This window comes from Carcharhinus amblyrhynchos, chromosome 20 (assembly GCF_965287045.1).
Source record: "Carcharhinus amblyrhynchos chromosome 20, sCarAmb.v2.hapA, whole genome shotgun sequence".
Taxonomy (NCBI): Eukaryota; Metazoa; Chordata; class Chondrichthyes; order Carcharhiniformes; family Carcharhinidae; genus Carcharhinus; species Carcharhinus amblyrhynchos.
The window spans coordinates 46,353,348-46,371,290 of NC_137343.1; the positions used below are offsets into that span (position 1 = coordinate 46,353,348).

The window sequence follows — 17,943 nt, forward strand, 5'->3', positions numbered from 1 at the left end:
TTACTGTGACAAACTATTCACTTATCTGCACCTTGGCTCCACTTAACTATAAGCCACATCCCTTGATACGCTTATCCATATATTAAAAAAAAAATCAGTTGACCTCAGTATCGATAATTGCAACTGACCCAATCTGTTGGAAGATAGTTCCAGATGTCCACTACCCTTTCATGAAAGCAGCTTACCCCTTTCTCTCCCAAATTACTAACTAAGATTGTGCCCTTGTTCAGATTTTCCCACTGGAGGAAGTGTTTTTTTTTTCTGTTTCTGAAGATCTCAATTAGTTTGACTTCAACCTTCACTGAAAGGATTATACAACTTGTGCCCATTTCAAGCTCAAGCCCTGGTACTGTTACAATAGTAGTCATGATGTGGGTATGCCGGCGTTGGACTGGCGTAAACACAGTAAAAAGTCTGACACCACCAGGTTTTAGTCCAACCTATTTATTTGATAATATACAGTATACAGTGAGTATATTATCAAATAAATAGGTTGGACTAAAACGTGTTGTCAGACTTTTTACTGTTACAAAGCAGAGGCTGATTTCCACATTCCCCCCCATCTCCCAAACTAACACCTAACCACAAAGAGGTGTGCCTCACCCTATAATCTGTAAAAGTGAGTGTGAAGTGGTACAATCTACTCTTTAGCAACTTTGTGTTTAAATCAAAATAACTCTGACGCACACTCTAAAATCAACAAGTAACAATGTATTTTATCTAACAATGAACAAGTTTAACCAAACTATTAACCGAATAAAACAATTCTATGGAATGCTGTTCCAACAAGTACTTAAATGCCCCGCTAGCTCAACAGTTCTTGCAATAACCATAAAGGGCATGTACCTTTCTCTACTCTCCCAAGAGGTCCAGTAAGCTTGCACCATCTCCGGAAATGTAAAAAAGGCCATTAAATTGTGTTCTGGACATCCCACTAATGAAAATTGGAACCAACTGAAAGCAGTTGCACTTTTATGTATGCAGTTCCCTCAAGTGAGCCACATGTGGATATCACAATCCCACACACTCTGGCAAAAATATTGGATGCAAATTTGGAACCAGGACTTCCAAAAAACAAGGCTCCAGTGCCATTTTGGCTGTGCCAGAGACCATTTCATCCCTGTGAAAATTCCAGCAAAATTGTCAGCTAGTTTGGTCCTCATAATTAAAATTACTAAATTCAATTTTCAGTAATTTTCCACTCAGTTATCTAATTTCTACATTCACCGTATTCTGCTTTCTCAAACTATATTTGCACAACTTTGGTGCTAACATTCACGAGAAGATGCACTCAAGGCATAACAAGTAAAATTAAGAATGTGTTTTGCTAGGAAAAAGGGACACACTGCTCTTGCTTCCAAGCAATGTACTGAGTTCTGATATTCTTTGCACTTAGCTTCAGAATATAAGAACATAAGAAATAGGAGCAGGAGTAGGCCATCTAGCCCCTCGAGCCTACCCCGCCATTCAATAAGATCATGGCTGATCTGAAGTGGATCAGTTCCACTTTCCCGCTCTCTCCCCATAACCCTTAATTCCCTTTTCTGTCAAAAATCTATCTGCCCGTGACTTAAATATATTTAGCGAGGTAGCCTCCTTGAGTGAAGAATAGATACAGTTTGCTGCTTATATTTTGCCAAGGGCCCAATTTATGCAGATTGAGGAAGTGACTTCAAAAATTGAATTGTATAACAGGAAGTAACCTCAGACAAACCGGGTGTGCCTGTGCAACATGACTAGACAATTTCACTTCAATCCCCAAATTTAAAAACCTATACATGCTTGCGAAAAAGGAGAATCAGAGTATCACACTGCAGTTTGAGGAGTTGCACCTGGTATGGCATCTACATTTAGTGAATGCACTTCAACCAAGTTACAAAAACACCAAAACAAATAAGGTGAAAAAAATCAGAGGATACTATCTTTTGAAGAGCACTTTATAAGTAGATGCTATACTACTGAAAAGAAACAAGCAGCACCAAAAGTAGGCCATCTAACATTCTCATTACTTGTATAAGGAGATAAAACTAATTTACTACAAAGCAGCGCAATAACTTTTTTTTTTAAACTTCTTATGTCTTAATTCCACAGGTTGGAAGCCTTAAAAATAAGAGCCATAATAAATTATCAACTGGAGGAAACAGGTAAATCCCAATAATGATACATGTGGAGCAAATTGTTTAAGGTGCTACAGTCACACCTTAAGGTTGGGGGGGGGGGGGGGGTGGGTGCAAGGAATGCAGCCTTATTTACAACTGTTTTTTGCTTGTGAGCAGACTCTCACTCTTGCAATTTCACAAGCAGAGAAGTTGATGACCACTGAGCAGAGTTGTGGATGACAGCCTTGACTGTCATTGGTGCTCATATTGATGAACTGCAAAATATCTGTAAGGAAGTGAGTGAAGTGGAGATACAATTCCAAAAATGTGGGGGTTAGGTTGATTGGCCATGTTAAATTGACACCAGTATCAGGGGATTAGCAGGTAAGTGTGTGGGTTATGGGAATAGAGTCTGGGTGGGATTGTGGTCGGTACATACTCAATGGGTCGAATGGCTCTTTCTGGCTTCAAGAATCCCTGTTAAGGAAGAGTACAGTTTCCTCAGTGGAGGCTCACCTTCAGTTCACAGAAATCCTGCTGCATGGTATGTCAAATGTCCTGGCTAGTTCAGGGACCTGGATCTCCCAAGAGTGAGAATGAATTTCTGTCTGAATTTGAGGACTGGCTGCCATGCTTTCACAACCTAGAACAAAGAACAACAACACAGCACGGGAAACAGGCCCTTCAGCCCAACCTTGATTTAAAGGCTGGACATTTCAAGTTTGATGGGGCCTACTGTATCCAATCTTCAATGCCAGGGGTCGGTCAAAGATTCCAATCATTGAGCACGTGTTCGTCAAGGAGGGCTGGAGGCGGCCAGACGTGACGAGACCTCACTGCCTGCTGAGGCCTAGCTCTCTCTTCACTAGGACGTTTGGGTAACAGCACAGCAGAGGTGCAGAGTTTTTGGATGGGTCCTCCATTTTGCTTGACAGTCCTGTTGTGGCTTTAGCTTTTTCAAGATCCGTGGATGGATAAATTAACCTACAGTGAGATCATTAATCCTGAACTTTTTTCCCCCCTTGTGATTGTACTCCTGGTTTTATGAAGCCGTCTTTTATCCTGACAAGAACACATGATATACAAGCACAGAGGAGCATGTTGCCTGTTACTCTGCTTATACTGCTATCCATTGAAAACCAGAGATATTTATTTATCTGTAACCAAACTTATCCTCCAGTACATTCTGGCAGTGAGGGGAGGAAGACCCAAGTCTGATACTATTTGCATTCAATTTTGGTCTTGTTGTGTGGTGCTGAGGGAGTGGGTTGGGTAATGGGGCCTTGCTGCTGGATGTGTGTCAAATTCAAATCCTTTGGATTCAGTGTTTGCAACAGATATATTTTCCTGATTGTGAACTGAAAGTGAGTCTCCTTCATTCCAGGGGGTAACATGCTGGGTTGGTTGCATGACATTAGAGTTGTGCTATACTTAACCTTTTGTTTAGTTGAAATCCATCATTTTCAGTGAGGAATATTTACTTAGGTACCTTTTGCTTTGTTTTATAGATAAGATGAGGAGCACATATCAGGGTTGTGGGCAAGCAGTATGGCATAGAGGTGGTGTGTATGGCCTTACAAGTCCTAAATGTAGATGAGGCAAACCCCATGTTAGATCTTGTGGCATCACTCTTTTTGGTATTTTAATTAACTTGGGGTTGAAGATTCCTTGATAGCCTATGAGGGTGCAGACATATGTATTCTGTTGTCATTAGCACCTCAGGCATATTTACTAACGCCCCACAGTGGTCAGTTTATCTGTGGTTATCCTGCTTTTCTCAGGTAGATTTTTTTTTTGTATTTTCTTGGCTGACACTAGTTGCTTAGTAATTTGGCTCCTGGAACAAATGGTGAGCATGTCATTAGGGCTGTTAAAGTTTCTTTGATGAGGGGTAATGGGTGAAATCCTGTTGGTGGTGGGACCTAATGGCAACTTCAGTATGCCTGGAGACGGTGCGTGTGCGTGTGCGGTCAGTCTTAGGGTACTGAGTCAGGTCCTATTTGGGGGTATATGATCCCATATATTATGCAGCTCTGTCTTTGTTATCCTGATGGCAAGGGTGTGCACCACTGTATTCTATCCTAACAGGTAATCCTGATATCTCACTTTTTGAAACATCCCTCAATTACTTACGCAAAAATGAGGCAATGACTATAACAGGTACATCTGATAACAAAACTGTCAGTATTTGTCAGTTTTTTCTATTTGTATATATTGAATGATGATTTTTCTGTACTGTACTGGATTTTGGGTTCTGTTGTGGCATGTGATAAACTGCAAAATAGAAATCTTCACTAAAAACATTTAAAAAGAATGCTCAAATACCAGGGCCCCAAGGAGATGAAAAGGCAGGGTTGTTGAAAAACTGCATTTGAGGGAAGATATTGCAGCTCGGAATGGCTAATAGTGGAAACATGAACAAGAAATTAGCTGAGTGTTGAAGCTAATGGTGTAATCACAGACCAGGCTGACTGAAGAGGTCAGACAAATGAAAGGATGAGAAGGGGATAGTGTGTGTGTGTGTGTGTGTGTGTGTGTGTGTGTGTGTGTGTTTATTTTGGTGGAATGTTGGGTACACCATGGAGGGCTTTGAATGTGAAGATGAGAACCTTAAAGTTGATTTTCCTGAGCTTTGGGAAGCCAATGGATCTTGGTAAGGACAGAAACAAAGATGTGGACCTTCATATCATTTAAAAACATGGGCCACAATGCTCGAGATGACTTACAATTTAGGAATTGTGGAAGTAGAGGAAGGATTCTGGATCTCATTCACAAGGTGAAAAATATGTATTAGGTAGAGTCAATGACCGGGGGAGGAATTTGGGATAGAGATTTGGTTAAGCAGAAATGCAGGAATGCAAATTTGTGGAGATCTTGATGGTAACTTAGATATGGGGAAGTATTGAGGAAGAAATCAAATCAATTCTCCACATGTCTGGGTTATGACAGAGGTACAATTAGGAGAGAGCTGGAGTTGGAAAGAGGTATTTGCACGAATCAAAAAACATGGCTGAAGATTTAGTTCATCCAGGTCTTTGCATCAGAGACAATGGGTAAAGTAACCACAGTCATGGGGTCAGAGAAAGTGGCAAGGTTGAGCTATGAGCCAACAGCATATATGTGACAACTTATTCCATTATATTAGATAACATTATTGATAAGCAGTGTAAAATAAGAGGAAAATAGGAGGATGAAGCCTTTCATTTCAGAGATAACAACAGTTATGCAAGAAAGATAATTTGTGGTGATGAATGTGCAGCGTAACAAGCAAGAGCAACGTCTGAAGTGGACTGTGATCAAGTGACATTCAAGGACAATGAAGAGATTAGTAGCGTTGAAGGGAGCAGAGGAGACAAGGAAGAGTAGGAGTAACAGAGACTCCGTTACATAAAGTACCACTGATGATTTGACCCATAAAATGTCAGAGCTTTGGTAGGGCAGAAGCTTGCTTGAGGAAAGGAGTATATGAAAAGTTTTAAAACATGGAAGGGATGAACTGCAAGATAGGGATGTCAGTAATCTTGGGACTGAAAGTGAATTATGAATGGCAAGTTGGGTGGATCATTGAAACACAATCGCAGATCACACCATGAACTTCGTGCTTTATAAACCAGTCAGATGTTGAGTGTTTTATCAAATAAGGAAGTGCTTCTTTGAGTCTTTAGCACTTGCGGTTTGTGTTAACTTGAGGTTGCCCATATTTAAATTTTCATCTGATTTAGTGCTGTGCAGAAAGTAGTCTTTTTGTTTAAATTTACTTATTAGAAATGATTCCTAAGTAGAGATATTAAGCTAAAGCAGAACAGTGTCAGTATCTGGACTGCAGTAAGCATTTGTGGACAAGATTGCATGGGATTTTTGTAAAGGCCTCCCTGATAGCTGTTTTGAAGTGGCAGAATGTATAAATGCAGTGGTGGAGCAAACATGTAGCAAAGGCAGAGTGGTTTTACTGGGGAATTAAAGGCAGAGTGGTTTTACTCAGGATTATAACTTTCATGTGGGTTAGATAATGTGATACTATGCTTTTGAGAAACGTATGCGTCATTTTTCTGGTGAAGGGACAGTTTTATATTTCAGCTCCGATTATGGTGCCAATTGTCCGTAACCAGCAGCCCACATGCTGATAATGCGTAAGAATAATTCTCCTAGCTCCTGGGATGTTTGTTTTAATCTGAGTTAATGCAGTTTTGTTTTTTTTTTAGGATTTTCCCCTGGGGTTTCAGAATCAAATTTAATTGACAAGAGAAAGTCACACAAATGGGTGGAGCAAGGCTTACAGAGCGATAAAGAGGCTGCTGCTGTTTAAACTTGAAAGGAGCAGCTCTTTCTCTCTTTCACTGGAAACTGAAATCTGGGACCTGCTAGAAATTAGATATCCATCTCCAGAGGTCTGCAAAAGGCAAGACGCGTTTTCTCCCTCTCTGGAGTTCTGACATCTGAAGAGAACACACGAGAGCATGAGAAATTTGAAAACAGTAAGGAGAATGTTGAAGCTCTGAAGTGGAATCTGGGGTAAAATAAACATAGAACATAACAGCGCAGAACAGGCCCTTCGGCCCACGATGTTGCGCCGACCAGTTAAAAAAACAATGACCCTCTAACCTAAACCAATCCCTTTTCGTCCATAAACCTATCCACGGATCTCTTAAACGCCCCCAAACTAGGTGCATTTACAACCGCAGCAGGCAGGGCATTCCAATCCCTCACCACCCTCTGGGTAAAGAACCTACCCCTGACATCCGTCCTATAACTACCCCCCCTTAATTTAAAGTCATGCCCCCTCGTGCTAGCTTTCTCCATCCAAGGAAAAAGGCTATCACTGTCCACCCTATCTAAACCTCTAATCATCTTATATGTTTCAATAAGATCCCCTCTTAGCCGCCTTCTTTCCAGCGAAAACAACCCCAAATCCCTCAGTGTCTCCTCATAGGACCTCCCCTCCATACCAGGCAACATCCTGGTAAACCTCCTCTGCACCCTCTCCAAAGCCTCTACATCCTTCCTGTAATGTGGGGACCAGAACTGCACACAGTACTCCAAGTGCGGCCGCACCAGAGTTGTGTACAGTTGCAACATGACGCTGCGACTCCTAAATTCAATCCCCCTACCAATAAACGCCAAGACACCGTATGCCTTCTTAACAACCCTATCTACTTGATTCCCAACTTTCAGGGATCTATGTACACATACACCTAGATCCCTCTGTTCATCCACACTATTCAAAGTCCTCCCGTTAGCCCTATACTCAACACATCTGTTATTCCTACCAAAGTGAATTACCTCACACTTCTCCGCATTAAACTCCATCCGCCACCTCTCGGCCCAGCTCTGCAACCTGTCCAAGTCTTCCTGCAAACTATGACACCCTTCCTCACAATCTACCACACCTCCGACTTTGGCATCATCAGCAAATTTACTAATCCACCCAACTATACCCTCATCCAGATCATTAATAAAAATTACAAACAGCAGTGGCCCCAAAACAGATCCCTGAGGCACACCACTCGTAACCGAACTCCACGACGAATATTTACCATCAACCACCACCCTCTGTCTCCTATCTGTTAGCCAATTCCTGATCCAATTTCCTAGATTACCCTCAATCCCATACATCTGCATTTTCTGCAGAAGCCTACCATGGTGAACCTTATCAAACGCCTTACTAAAATCCATATATACCACGTCAACTGCCTTACCCCCATCCACCTCTTTGGTCACTTTTTCAAAAAACTCAATAAGGTTAGTAAGGCACGACTTCCTAACAGATTAGGTTAGGAAGAGACAGGAAGAAGTGGAACAAAGGCAACAGGGCATTAGTGACTATGGTAATATTAGGGAAAATTAGCAAAAAGTCAAAGCTCAAGGCACTTCTGGATGCACAAAAAATTAGATAAGTAAGTTTAATACATGAGCCATTATTGAATCCTAGTTGTAAAATGACCAAGATGAGCGATAAATATTCTAGGATGGTTAACTTTTAGAAAAATTTGGCAAAAGGCAAAATGTTATTAGGAACGCTGGAATAAAAATAGGAGTAAGGATTTTAGCTCAAAATCAAAAAGTACAGTTTGTTATGGGGCGGCGGGGGGTGCAGAAGAGGGGAGCTAAGAAACAGAGGAGCAAAAATTAATGGTAGTTGTTTATAAACCTCTAAACCGCAGTTGTAGCATATGGCTGTGCATGAATTAGGAAATTAGATGTGTGTAACTAGGTAAATACAGCAATTATGGGGTACTCCAATCTACATAGGCTTGCAAACTGTAATAATGTGGAGGATAAGTTTGTTGAATGCAAGCAAGTAGTTTTCTGAATAAGTATGTCAAGGAATCAACTCAGGAATAAGCCAGTTTGGATCTAGAATTGCGCAACGAGAAAGAGTTAATAAATAACCTTGCAATCAAGGGGTCTCCAAGAAAGGGTGACCATAATGTGTCAGAATTTTATATTGAACCAGGAAGTGATTTGATCAAGTCTAAAACTAGGATTGAGATCTAAACAAATTGACCAAGATGAATTTGGAAAATACATTAAAAGATGCAGCTGTAAATAATGGCTAGCTAACAAAGAACAAGAAATTTACAGCACAGGAATAGACTCTTTGGCCCTCCAAGCCTGCACTGATCATGCTGCCTGACTTAACTAAAACTCTTCTGACGACCATATCCCTCTATTCCCATCCCATTCATGTAATTAAAACATTAAAAGAAAATGTAACTTATAACAAATAAGCACTCCTTTGATGCACAAAATAAGTCCACCTTTGACTAAAGAGTTTAAGATGGTACCAGATTTTAAAAATTGTAACTGGTTTCAATAGGTATGTGAACAAGATGATAAAAAAAGCATGGGCTCGTTAAAAGGAAAGACATGTGAAATCATAATGGAGAATAAGAAAATGCAACGACATTTAAAAAATACATTATCTTCATGGTAGAAGATAAAAATCATTCCAGAAATGAGAAACCAAAGGTCTCGCAACAATTGAAGAGCCTAAAAGAAATCAACATAAAGAATACTGGAGAAGCCAGTGGCAATGAATTGTCTGGACCTGAATCTTAGGGTTTCAAAAAGGCAATGCTTCAATTGTTTTGATCTCCCGAACTTCTTAAATTCTAAAACAGTTTCCAAGGATTGGATGTTATCAAACATAATCCTGCTATGAAAAATATGGGGAATTATAGGCCAGTTGGTTAATGGACAGAGGGCAAAGTAGGAGTAAGGGGCATTTTCAGGTTGCAGCAGGTACCACAAGGGTAGTGATAAAGCCTCAGCTATTCACAATTTAGTTCAGTGACTTAAGAGCAAGAGACATCCAAGTTTGTTGACAATAGTGTGACCTAACTGAATCAAAATTCTTCAGGGGTCTAATAGGAGAAAGGCCGAGAAAATGTTTCCCCCCTGGCTGGCGAATCTAGAGGAGGTCAGCCATTGAGGACCAAAATGAGGAAAAATTTCTTTAAACAGTTGTGACTTTTTGTAATTCTCTATCCCAGAGAAGTCTGCATGGTCAACTGTCAAACATATTTAAAGCAAAAACTTTTGGATACCAGAGGAACCAAGGAAAAGTGGGATTTGAGGTAGATCAGCCATCATCTCATTGAACAAAATCTAGAAAGCCTACTCCAGTCCACGTTGTATCTCTGCAATACCTGCACCAGAAAACCTACAAGCAGGTGATGTAATAGCGCCCATTATTGCCCACACATTTATGCTTTTCAGTGGACAATAACATTTATTATTCATCACCTCAAAGATGGTACTAAAAGAATGTAATATGGAAGCCTAGTATAATATATTCAAAGAAAGCTTTTTTTTCACTACATTGCAAAACAGTTAATTTAAAAATATAATGTAAATACCTACAGATAAGTTTTTCTGTATCCTGATCATGTTCCTTTTTGCTTTTAAACATAGAGACATCCAATTGTAGTACATGTGCAATGGCAGCATGAATCAATGTGGCAGCAAGGACAGGTGGCAGATATCTGAAGGAGGAAGAAAAGTTATGACAGCAATCATTCTTTGACATTTTTAAACAGACAATTAACTCATTTGATTTATATCAAAATATACTATGAAAACGATAGTACAAAAATGATACTGGCAATATCATATAGTATATATAAAAAAAACAAAATTTTTAAAAATTCAGGGCTTGTACATACTGCATGACTGGTTGCATTTAGCTGCCCTTGGTTGTTCAAACTTGTCTGTACCAACAATTAATAAATCCTATCAGAATTTATTCCCTAATGCCCAGTCAATTCTGGCATGTGCACTGCTAGATTCTTGATGCACTTCTATTTATATAATACATCCTACCCTCCAGCAACATCAGCAAAAATAGGGCCAACTTCCAAATGTTTAGTGCATTCACAAGGTCAGCCTCTAAACATGCTGACTTTTTTACTCTACCACTGTTTATTTCAAATCTGTTATTGCACAGATTGCTTCACTAAAGTCAAATCCTGAATGACTTGCAGTTTCCTATGGTTCAATGTTGATAAAGCTAAAATCACTGTTTAGCTGCTGTCAGCAATGTTGGCTTGCTGGTGATTTAACCAGCCTCAAAACATTTGACAAAGCCAACCCAGATAGACAAGCATGTGCCCTTTTTGATGAGCCTGTCCCAAAACTTCCTTTCTCCAGTGCATTGCCAATTTCAACTCCCTACCTCACCCATTTTGTTAAAGAAACCCTCATCCATGCCTTCATCAGTTTGAACATTGTTTCATATTCTATGGTAATCAGTATCCAAAAGGCTAGGTAATTCAGTACCATGTATCCAAAAAGGTTAGCATGGTGGTATAGTGGTTAGCATTGCTGCCTCAGCACCAGGGACCCTCGTCCAATTCCTGGCTTGGGTCACCTCTGTGTGGAGTTTGCACATTCTCCCCATGTCTGCATGGGTTTCCTTCGTGAGCTCCAGATTCCTCCCAGTCTGAAAGACATGCTGGTTAGGTGCATTGACCCGAACAGGTGCTGGAGTGTGGCAGCTAGGGGAATTTCACAGTAACAAATTGCAGTTTTGATACAAGACTTACTTGTGACTAGGAAATAAACTTTAACCTTTAATTCAGTACCATGGAAAAACAAGACTTGCATTTATATAGTGCCCATCAGTCAACAGAAATTCCAAAGCACTTAAATTTGTGCACAAACTCCCACAAACACGTGAGACATAATGGCCAGATAATTTGTTTTTGCAAAGTTGGTCAAGGTAGGATACAGCACAATTCCCCTGCTCCTCCAAAATAAGCCTGGTGAGCTTCAAAATCCACTTAAGGGGCAAACAGGATATTTTAATGTTTCATATGAAAAACAGCACTTTTGACAGTGTAACATTCCCTCAGCTCTGGATTGTCAGCCGAGGTTGTGCTCAAGTTCTGGAATGGATGTTCTGACTCTCAAAAGGACAACAGTAGTAGATGCATGGGAACACCACTACCTGGAAGTTCCCCTCAAAACCACACATCATCCTGACTTGGAAATGTATTACTGTTCCTTCACTGTCACTATGAAGAGAGTTCCAGGATTTTTGACCTAACAACAGTGATTCAAGACGACAGCTCACCACTACCTTCTCAAAGCCAGTTAGGGATGGGCAGGTCTGGCTAGCAATACCCACATCCCTGGAATGAATAAACTGGAACCACCATTGAATCTCTGCACTTAAAGACACAGACTATCATCCTTGCCCAGCTTCACTAACTCTGGTAAGTCTACCAAATTAACCAAGATTTCCAACATATAAATTTCTCAATTCTTCCAATTTGAGATAAAAGCTTGAGCTCTAGCTTATTGCAATTAAAGGGCCAGCCATTATGTGCACTCCAGAACTTTTCCAAAACTACTTTGTCTTGCTGTCCAATTTCCCTCCTTTTAAATGCTTTGATTTATTCCATCGTCCAATGCTTTTGGCTCCCAAACTTAATAAATAATTTTCCACTTGGGATACAATTCTTTCTTGCAAAGAATTTCATATTCTTTCACAAGGAGTACTTTATATATCCAAGTTGTTTCACATACAGCATTAACATCTTCAACTGTCCTTTTCCTTTCCAAGTGTATAACGTTATATACGCTCTAATGAATGTCTGAGTTACGTTTGTATGATGCCTGCCACTCGAGATGGTCCAAAATGGTTCATAACCCATCAAGTACCTTGGAAATATAGCCGCTATTGTAGTATAGAAAAAAAAACAACTGCACAGCAAGGATCCACAAATGGCAGATAATATGCTTTGCTGTGATGTTGGCTAAATGACAAATGCTTGCTAAAATACTAGAATTCCCTGCTTCTCCTCAAGCAATGCCATTTTCACCCAAAAGGGGAGCATGGCATTGCTTAAAGTGGAACAGGGAGTTCTCCCAGTATCCTGACAACCATTTGTCATTTAGCCAATATCAGATTTATATTTCAACCTAAAGGTGGCACCTCCAGCTATGCAGCACTCCCTCAGCATTGCAATGAACTTAGCTGGCTGATTCAGTATGGGGTAATTACATGGATAGCATATTTCCTGTAGAGAACATTAAATAGCAGACAGGACCCAAACTCCAGATAATTTTCCCTCTTTAGCTCTCGTGGATGTGACAAGCAATCTTTGTGTTCCTGCCACCACCTCCCCCCCCCCAACCCCGCCCCTGCCCGACATCAGCCAGCTTAGCAGAGATGAAGCCTGAAGCCTGCTGCTGCATATGTCTCAGTATCACATCATACACTGCATTTAAAAACTGGATCATTGGAAGGAAAATGCTTTGTCAGTCTGTCTCCTTTGGGCGTCACCAAAAGACTCAACATCCCTTCCTATTAAAACAATGTTCCATCACAAACCGAAATAAACTGCTTTTATGAGCAGTTTAAGAGGGGAAGCAATACAATTAACACTTGTTCTGTAACATCTGACAGAAAAGTTTGAATCTCAGGGGACAATGACTGTTTACAGCCAGAAGATGCTTACAGGAAATGACTTGTGTTTCCTTCAAACATTTCAGGAAAGCAACAGGAAACTACAGCTTATATTCTTTCCCAGTGTCATATTATTCATTGAAAACAGGAGACTCCTCTGTGCAACCAAACAGCAAAGTGCAAGACCACAAGCATGGAGAAACAAGACAACCTGCTCTTAAGCAGATCACCACCAATCAGGCAGGGAAGTGCAGTTTTCAGTTTTTTTTTGCACACCATCATGTTTGTATTTGAATGCTGGGGTTAATGGGAGAAGACAATCTACCTGCTTAATAGGATGCACATGGACTGCAGTTAGGATGGAATTCTGGACTTTTCGGCCATACCATGATAGGGAAATCAGGAGACAGCTGATGGGCCTAGATGTTTTGATTTTGGTTTGATTTATTGTCACATATATTAACAATGACTAAGTATTGTTTCTTGCACACTATACAGACAATGTAAACCGTTCATAGAGAAGGAAAGGAGAGAGTGCAGAATGTAGTGTTACAGTCATAGCTATGGTAGAGAAAGATCAACTTAATGCAAACTAAGTCCATTCAAAAAGTCTGACAGCAGCAGGGAAGAAGCTGTTCTTGGATCGGTTGGTACGTAACCTCAGACTTCTGTATCTTTTTCCCCCGAACAAAAGGTAGAAGAGAAAATGTCAAGGATGTGCGAGGTCCTTAATTATGCTAGCTTCTCTGCTGAGACAGCAGGAAGTGGAGACAAAGCCTACGGATGGGAGACTGGTTTGTGAGATGGATTGGGCTATATTCACGACCATTTGTAGTTCCTTGCAGTCTTGGGCAGAGCAGGAGACATGCCAAGCTGTGATACAACTAGAAAGAATGCTGCTGATCTGGACATCTAAAAACATGAAGCTCTCAACCCTTTCTACTTCGTTCCTGCTGATGTAGACAGGGGCATGTTCTCCTTTCGGCTTTCTGAAGTTGATGACGATCTCCTTCGTTTCGCTGACATTCAGGAAGCGATTAATAGTGTCACACCAGTTCACCAGATTCTCTCATGTGACTTCAGACCCACAGCAAAATTGTTTAGCAAATCACTCATATCTTAAAAATCAAAAGATTGAAGAATAAAACGCAAAATGACCATTTGGCATGAATCTCACCACTGACCACAATATTCTTTGTTAACACTATTATTGACCCAGCAGCCAAGTCCTGGAGAACATAATTGCCTGATGGATCTTTGTGAAACACTTATGTTGTTGTTGTTGGTGGTGGTGTTGAATCTAGTTCTCACCAATTTATCTGAAGGCCTGTCTTCTTCTGAAGGACAGCTTCTCCTGTGTTGTGTAACACTGTCATGAGGCAGTGATCCATCAGCAGCAACAACTCACCAAGGCTCCTTTAACAGCACCTTCCAAATCTGCAATCACTACCACCTGTGAAGAGGAGGGCAGTAGGTGCATGGAAACACCACCACATGCAAGTTCCCCTCCAAGTGTCTCATCATCCTGACTTGGAACTATATTACTGTTCTTTCACTGTTGCTAGTAAAAATTCTGGAACTCTCTCCCAAACAACAGTGTACTATGATGACACTGTCTTTAAAAAAATGTACATTGTTTCTTGTTAAGGGGTACATTTAAAATTGAGCTCTGTTTGACACAATGCTGATTTGTCTGGACAACAGGCAACTCCATATTGAGAACACAGGATAACAACTGATCTTAGCTAATGGTGTGTTCATTTAAACAGAGCTTATACATTTGTGCTTCTTTTGGGGTTTCAGGGTAGAGTTTTGATTAGGTCGATTGGAGTCTTATGTTAATGGGCTCAGCTGAGTTTGCAGATAGTGTTTAAAAGTGTCAGTTACTGCCTAATTCTGTCTGAGGTTGTCAGAATCCACATGTGCCTCTCTCCAGTTGTGCCCTGAGAACTAGAGGCCTGGCAATCTAATTACAAACACGTAAGCCTGTGTTTGCAAACTGATTTTGAAGATAGGTTTTAAGCCTGCAAGAGGAATATTGCTTGAATTGGAACTCATAGGGATAGGTTAGCAGTTGTATCTTGTCACGTTTAAGCATTGTTCAAATGTTAAATGTTAAGCTAATTCATTTGTAATAGTTAAACCTTGTTAAATAACGTTTGTTTGACAAAAGCTTCTCCGTTTGTCAGTAGAATCACATCATATACTCACTAATGACAAAACAGCAAATAGTAGGGGTCTAATCTCAATTTTTTTTAAAATCGATCATAGAACGTGGGCACCGCTGGCTAGCCAGCATTTATTGTCCATCCCTAGTTGCCTTTGAGAAGGTGGTGGTGGTGGGCTGCCTTCTTGAAATGCTGCACTCCAAGTGTTGTGGGTTGACCCACAATATATGAGGGAATTCCAGGATTTTGACCACATGATTGTGAAGGAACAGCGATATATTTCTAAGTCAGGATGATGAGCGGCTTGGAAGGGAACTTGTAGGTGATGGTGTTAACCACCTACAAGTAGTATTGAGTGGATAATCCAAATTAGGCTAAGATCCCACCATCATGACAAATACAAGAGGTCACATGTTCAAGGTCAGGGGGACAAGGTTCAATACAGATACGTGGGGGATGTATTTTACTCACAGCGTGGTGGGGGCCTGGAATGCACTACCAAGGTGGTTGAGACAGACATGCTAGGATCATTTAAGACCATCTAGATAGCCACATGAACAGTCTGGGAATAGAAGGATTCAAACGGATGGTCTAGTTAGGAATACATGATCATTGCAGGCTTGGAGGACTGAACGGCCTGTTTCTGTGTTGTATTGTTCTTTTTCTTAAAAAAAAATCACAAAATCTAATCTTCAGCTATTTAGATTAATTCCACTTGATAACATGTAAAGCTGAATGTGCTGGATCCAGCAAATACTACAGGTCCTATAAGACTTGCTGTATTGCTAAAGACCTATGCTCTAGAACTAGCCATGCCCTGACCAAGCTCTCAGTACAGTTACAACACTATCTGCCTGACAAACATGGAAAATTATTGATGCAAATCCTACCCAAAAACCAGACAAAGGCAAATCTGACCATTAATTTTACTTTAAGTGTACCCCAATTAAAATGGAAGGATCTTGGACAGCATCAAGTATTACTTGCTTACCCATAACCACTTTCAGCAGGGCTGCTCTGCTCCAAACTTCATTGCAAAATTGGTCCAAAGAGCTTAATTCTAGAGATCATGGGAATGACCTCTCTTGACATCAAGGCAGCATCTGACTAGACTGGTATCAAAGAGGTCTACTGAATTTCAATTCAATTGGATCTGGCCAGTATAGGGGGTATATCCAGTATATCCACGTCAGTATAGGGGGTGCAGTGAGGTGTGGCAGTGGTGCACAAAAGAGATTTTTCCATTAACTTAAGTCATACTTGACACAGAGATTATTATGGTCATGGTAACTCAATCTTTTCAGTCCCAAGCCTACACAATAGAAGCTGCTCAAGGCATCTGCACTCTTCAGCGACTTCTATCATAAGCTCAGAAGTGGGACTTTTGTTTATTATTGCAATGTTCAGCTTGACCTGCAATTTCCAGATACTGAAACCTGCATGCAACAAGATCTGGACAACATTCAGGCTTGATCTGATGAGTGGCAAGTGACTTCCTATCGCACAAGTGCCAGGCAATAACCATCTCCAACAAAAGAGAATCTAATCATCTTCCTCTTGGCATTCAACAGTATACCATCACTGAATCCCACCAACATCCTCTGTGTGGGGGTGTCATTGACCAGTAAAAAAAAACTTTTGCAACACTCATAAGTACTGTGGTTACAAGAACAGGTCAGAGAATGGATATTTGGCACAAATGCCTCACCATCACACTTCTCAAAACCTGTACACCATTTACAAGGCACAAGTCAGGTGTGGGATGAAATACTAATCACTTGCCTGAATGGGGACAGCACCAACATAATTCAAGTATATGAATAAGTATATCTGTGTTGGGTGTGTCAAGCTACGGCTCCGAAGGGACCGCGTTAGGGAACTAGAGCTGCAGCTCGAGGACCTTTGTCTGGTCAGGGGGTATGAGCAGTGGTAGATAGGAATTACAGGCAGGTGGTTACATGGTGGCCACGGGAGGCAGACAAGCTGGTCACAGTCAGGGAGGGGCAAGCTCAGGTGCTAGAGAGCACTCCAGTGGATATGCCCCTTCACAATATATATTCCTGTTTGAGTACTGTTGGGGAGGACAGCCCACCTGGTAGAAGCAACAATGGCCACGTCTCTGACACAGGGTCTGGCCTTGTAGCTCAGAAGAGCAAGAATAGGAGGAAGGCAGTATTAATCGGGGACTCCACAGTGAGGGGGTCGGACAGGCAATTTTGTGGAGGCAGATGGGAAACTCGGATGGTGGTCTGCCTCCCTGATGCTGGGATTCGGGATGTTTCTGGTCGTGTCCCAGAAATCCTGAAGCGGGAGGGAGAGGAGCCAGAGGTCGTGATATACATTGATACCGCTGACATAGGTAGGAAAAGGGAAGGGGTCATGAAAAGAGAATATAGGGAGTTAGATAGACAGTTGAGAAGGAGGAACACAAAGATAGTAATCTTGTGATTGCTGCCTGTGCCACGAGAAAGAGAGCAGGAATGGAATGAGATGGAGGATGAATGCGTGGCTGAGGGATTGGAGCAGGGGGGAGCAGGGATTCAGGTTCCTGGATCATTGGGATCTCTATAGGGGCAGGTGTGATCTGTACAAAACGGACAGGTGGACTTGAATCCCAGAGGATTCAATACCCTGGTGGGAAAGTTTGCCAAGGCTACTGGGGAGACTTTAAACTAGAAAGGTTGGGGCGTGGGAATCAAATTGAAGTGACTGGGAGAGAGGAGGTTAGCTCGCAAATAGAGAGGGATTGTCGACAGTGTAAGAG

At 41.1% G+C, this 17,943-nt stretch overlaps 1 protein-coding gene across 1 annotated transcript in view; it reads right to left on the reverse strand.

Moving 5' to 3' along the window:
• Window positions 1–17,943, reverse strand: part of ppm1f (protein phosphatase, Mg2+/Mn2+ dependent, 1F) — a 70,440-nt gene that overhangs the window by 33,889 nt on the left and 18,608 nt on the right. Inside the window, exon 2 of the mRNA XM_080208518.1 lies at window positions 9,963–10,084. Coding sequence (XP_080064644.1) covers window positions 9,963–10,084 — 122 coding nt within the window. The remainder of the gene's footprint in view (window positions 1–9,962; window positions 10,085–17,943) is intronic.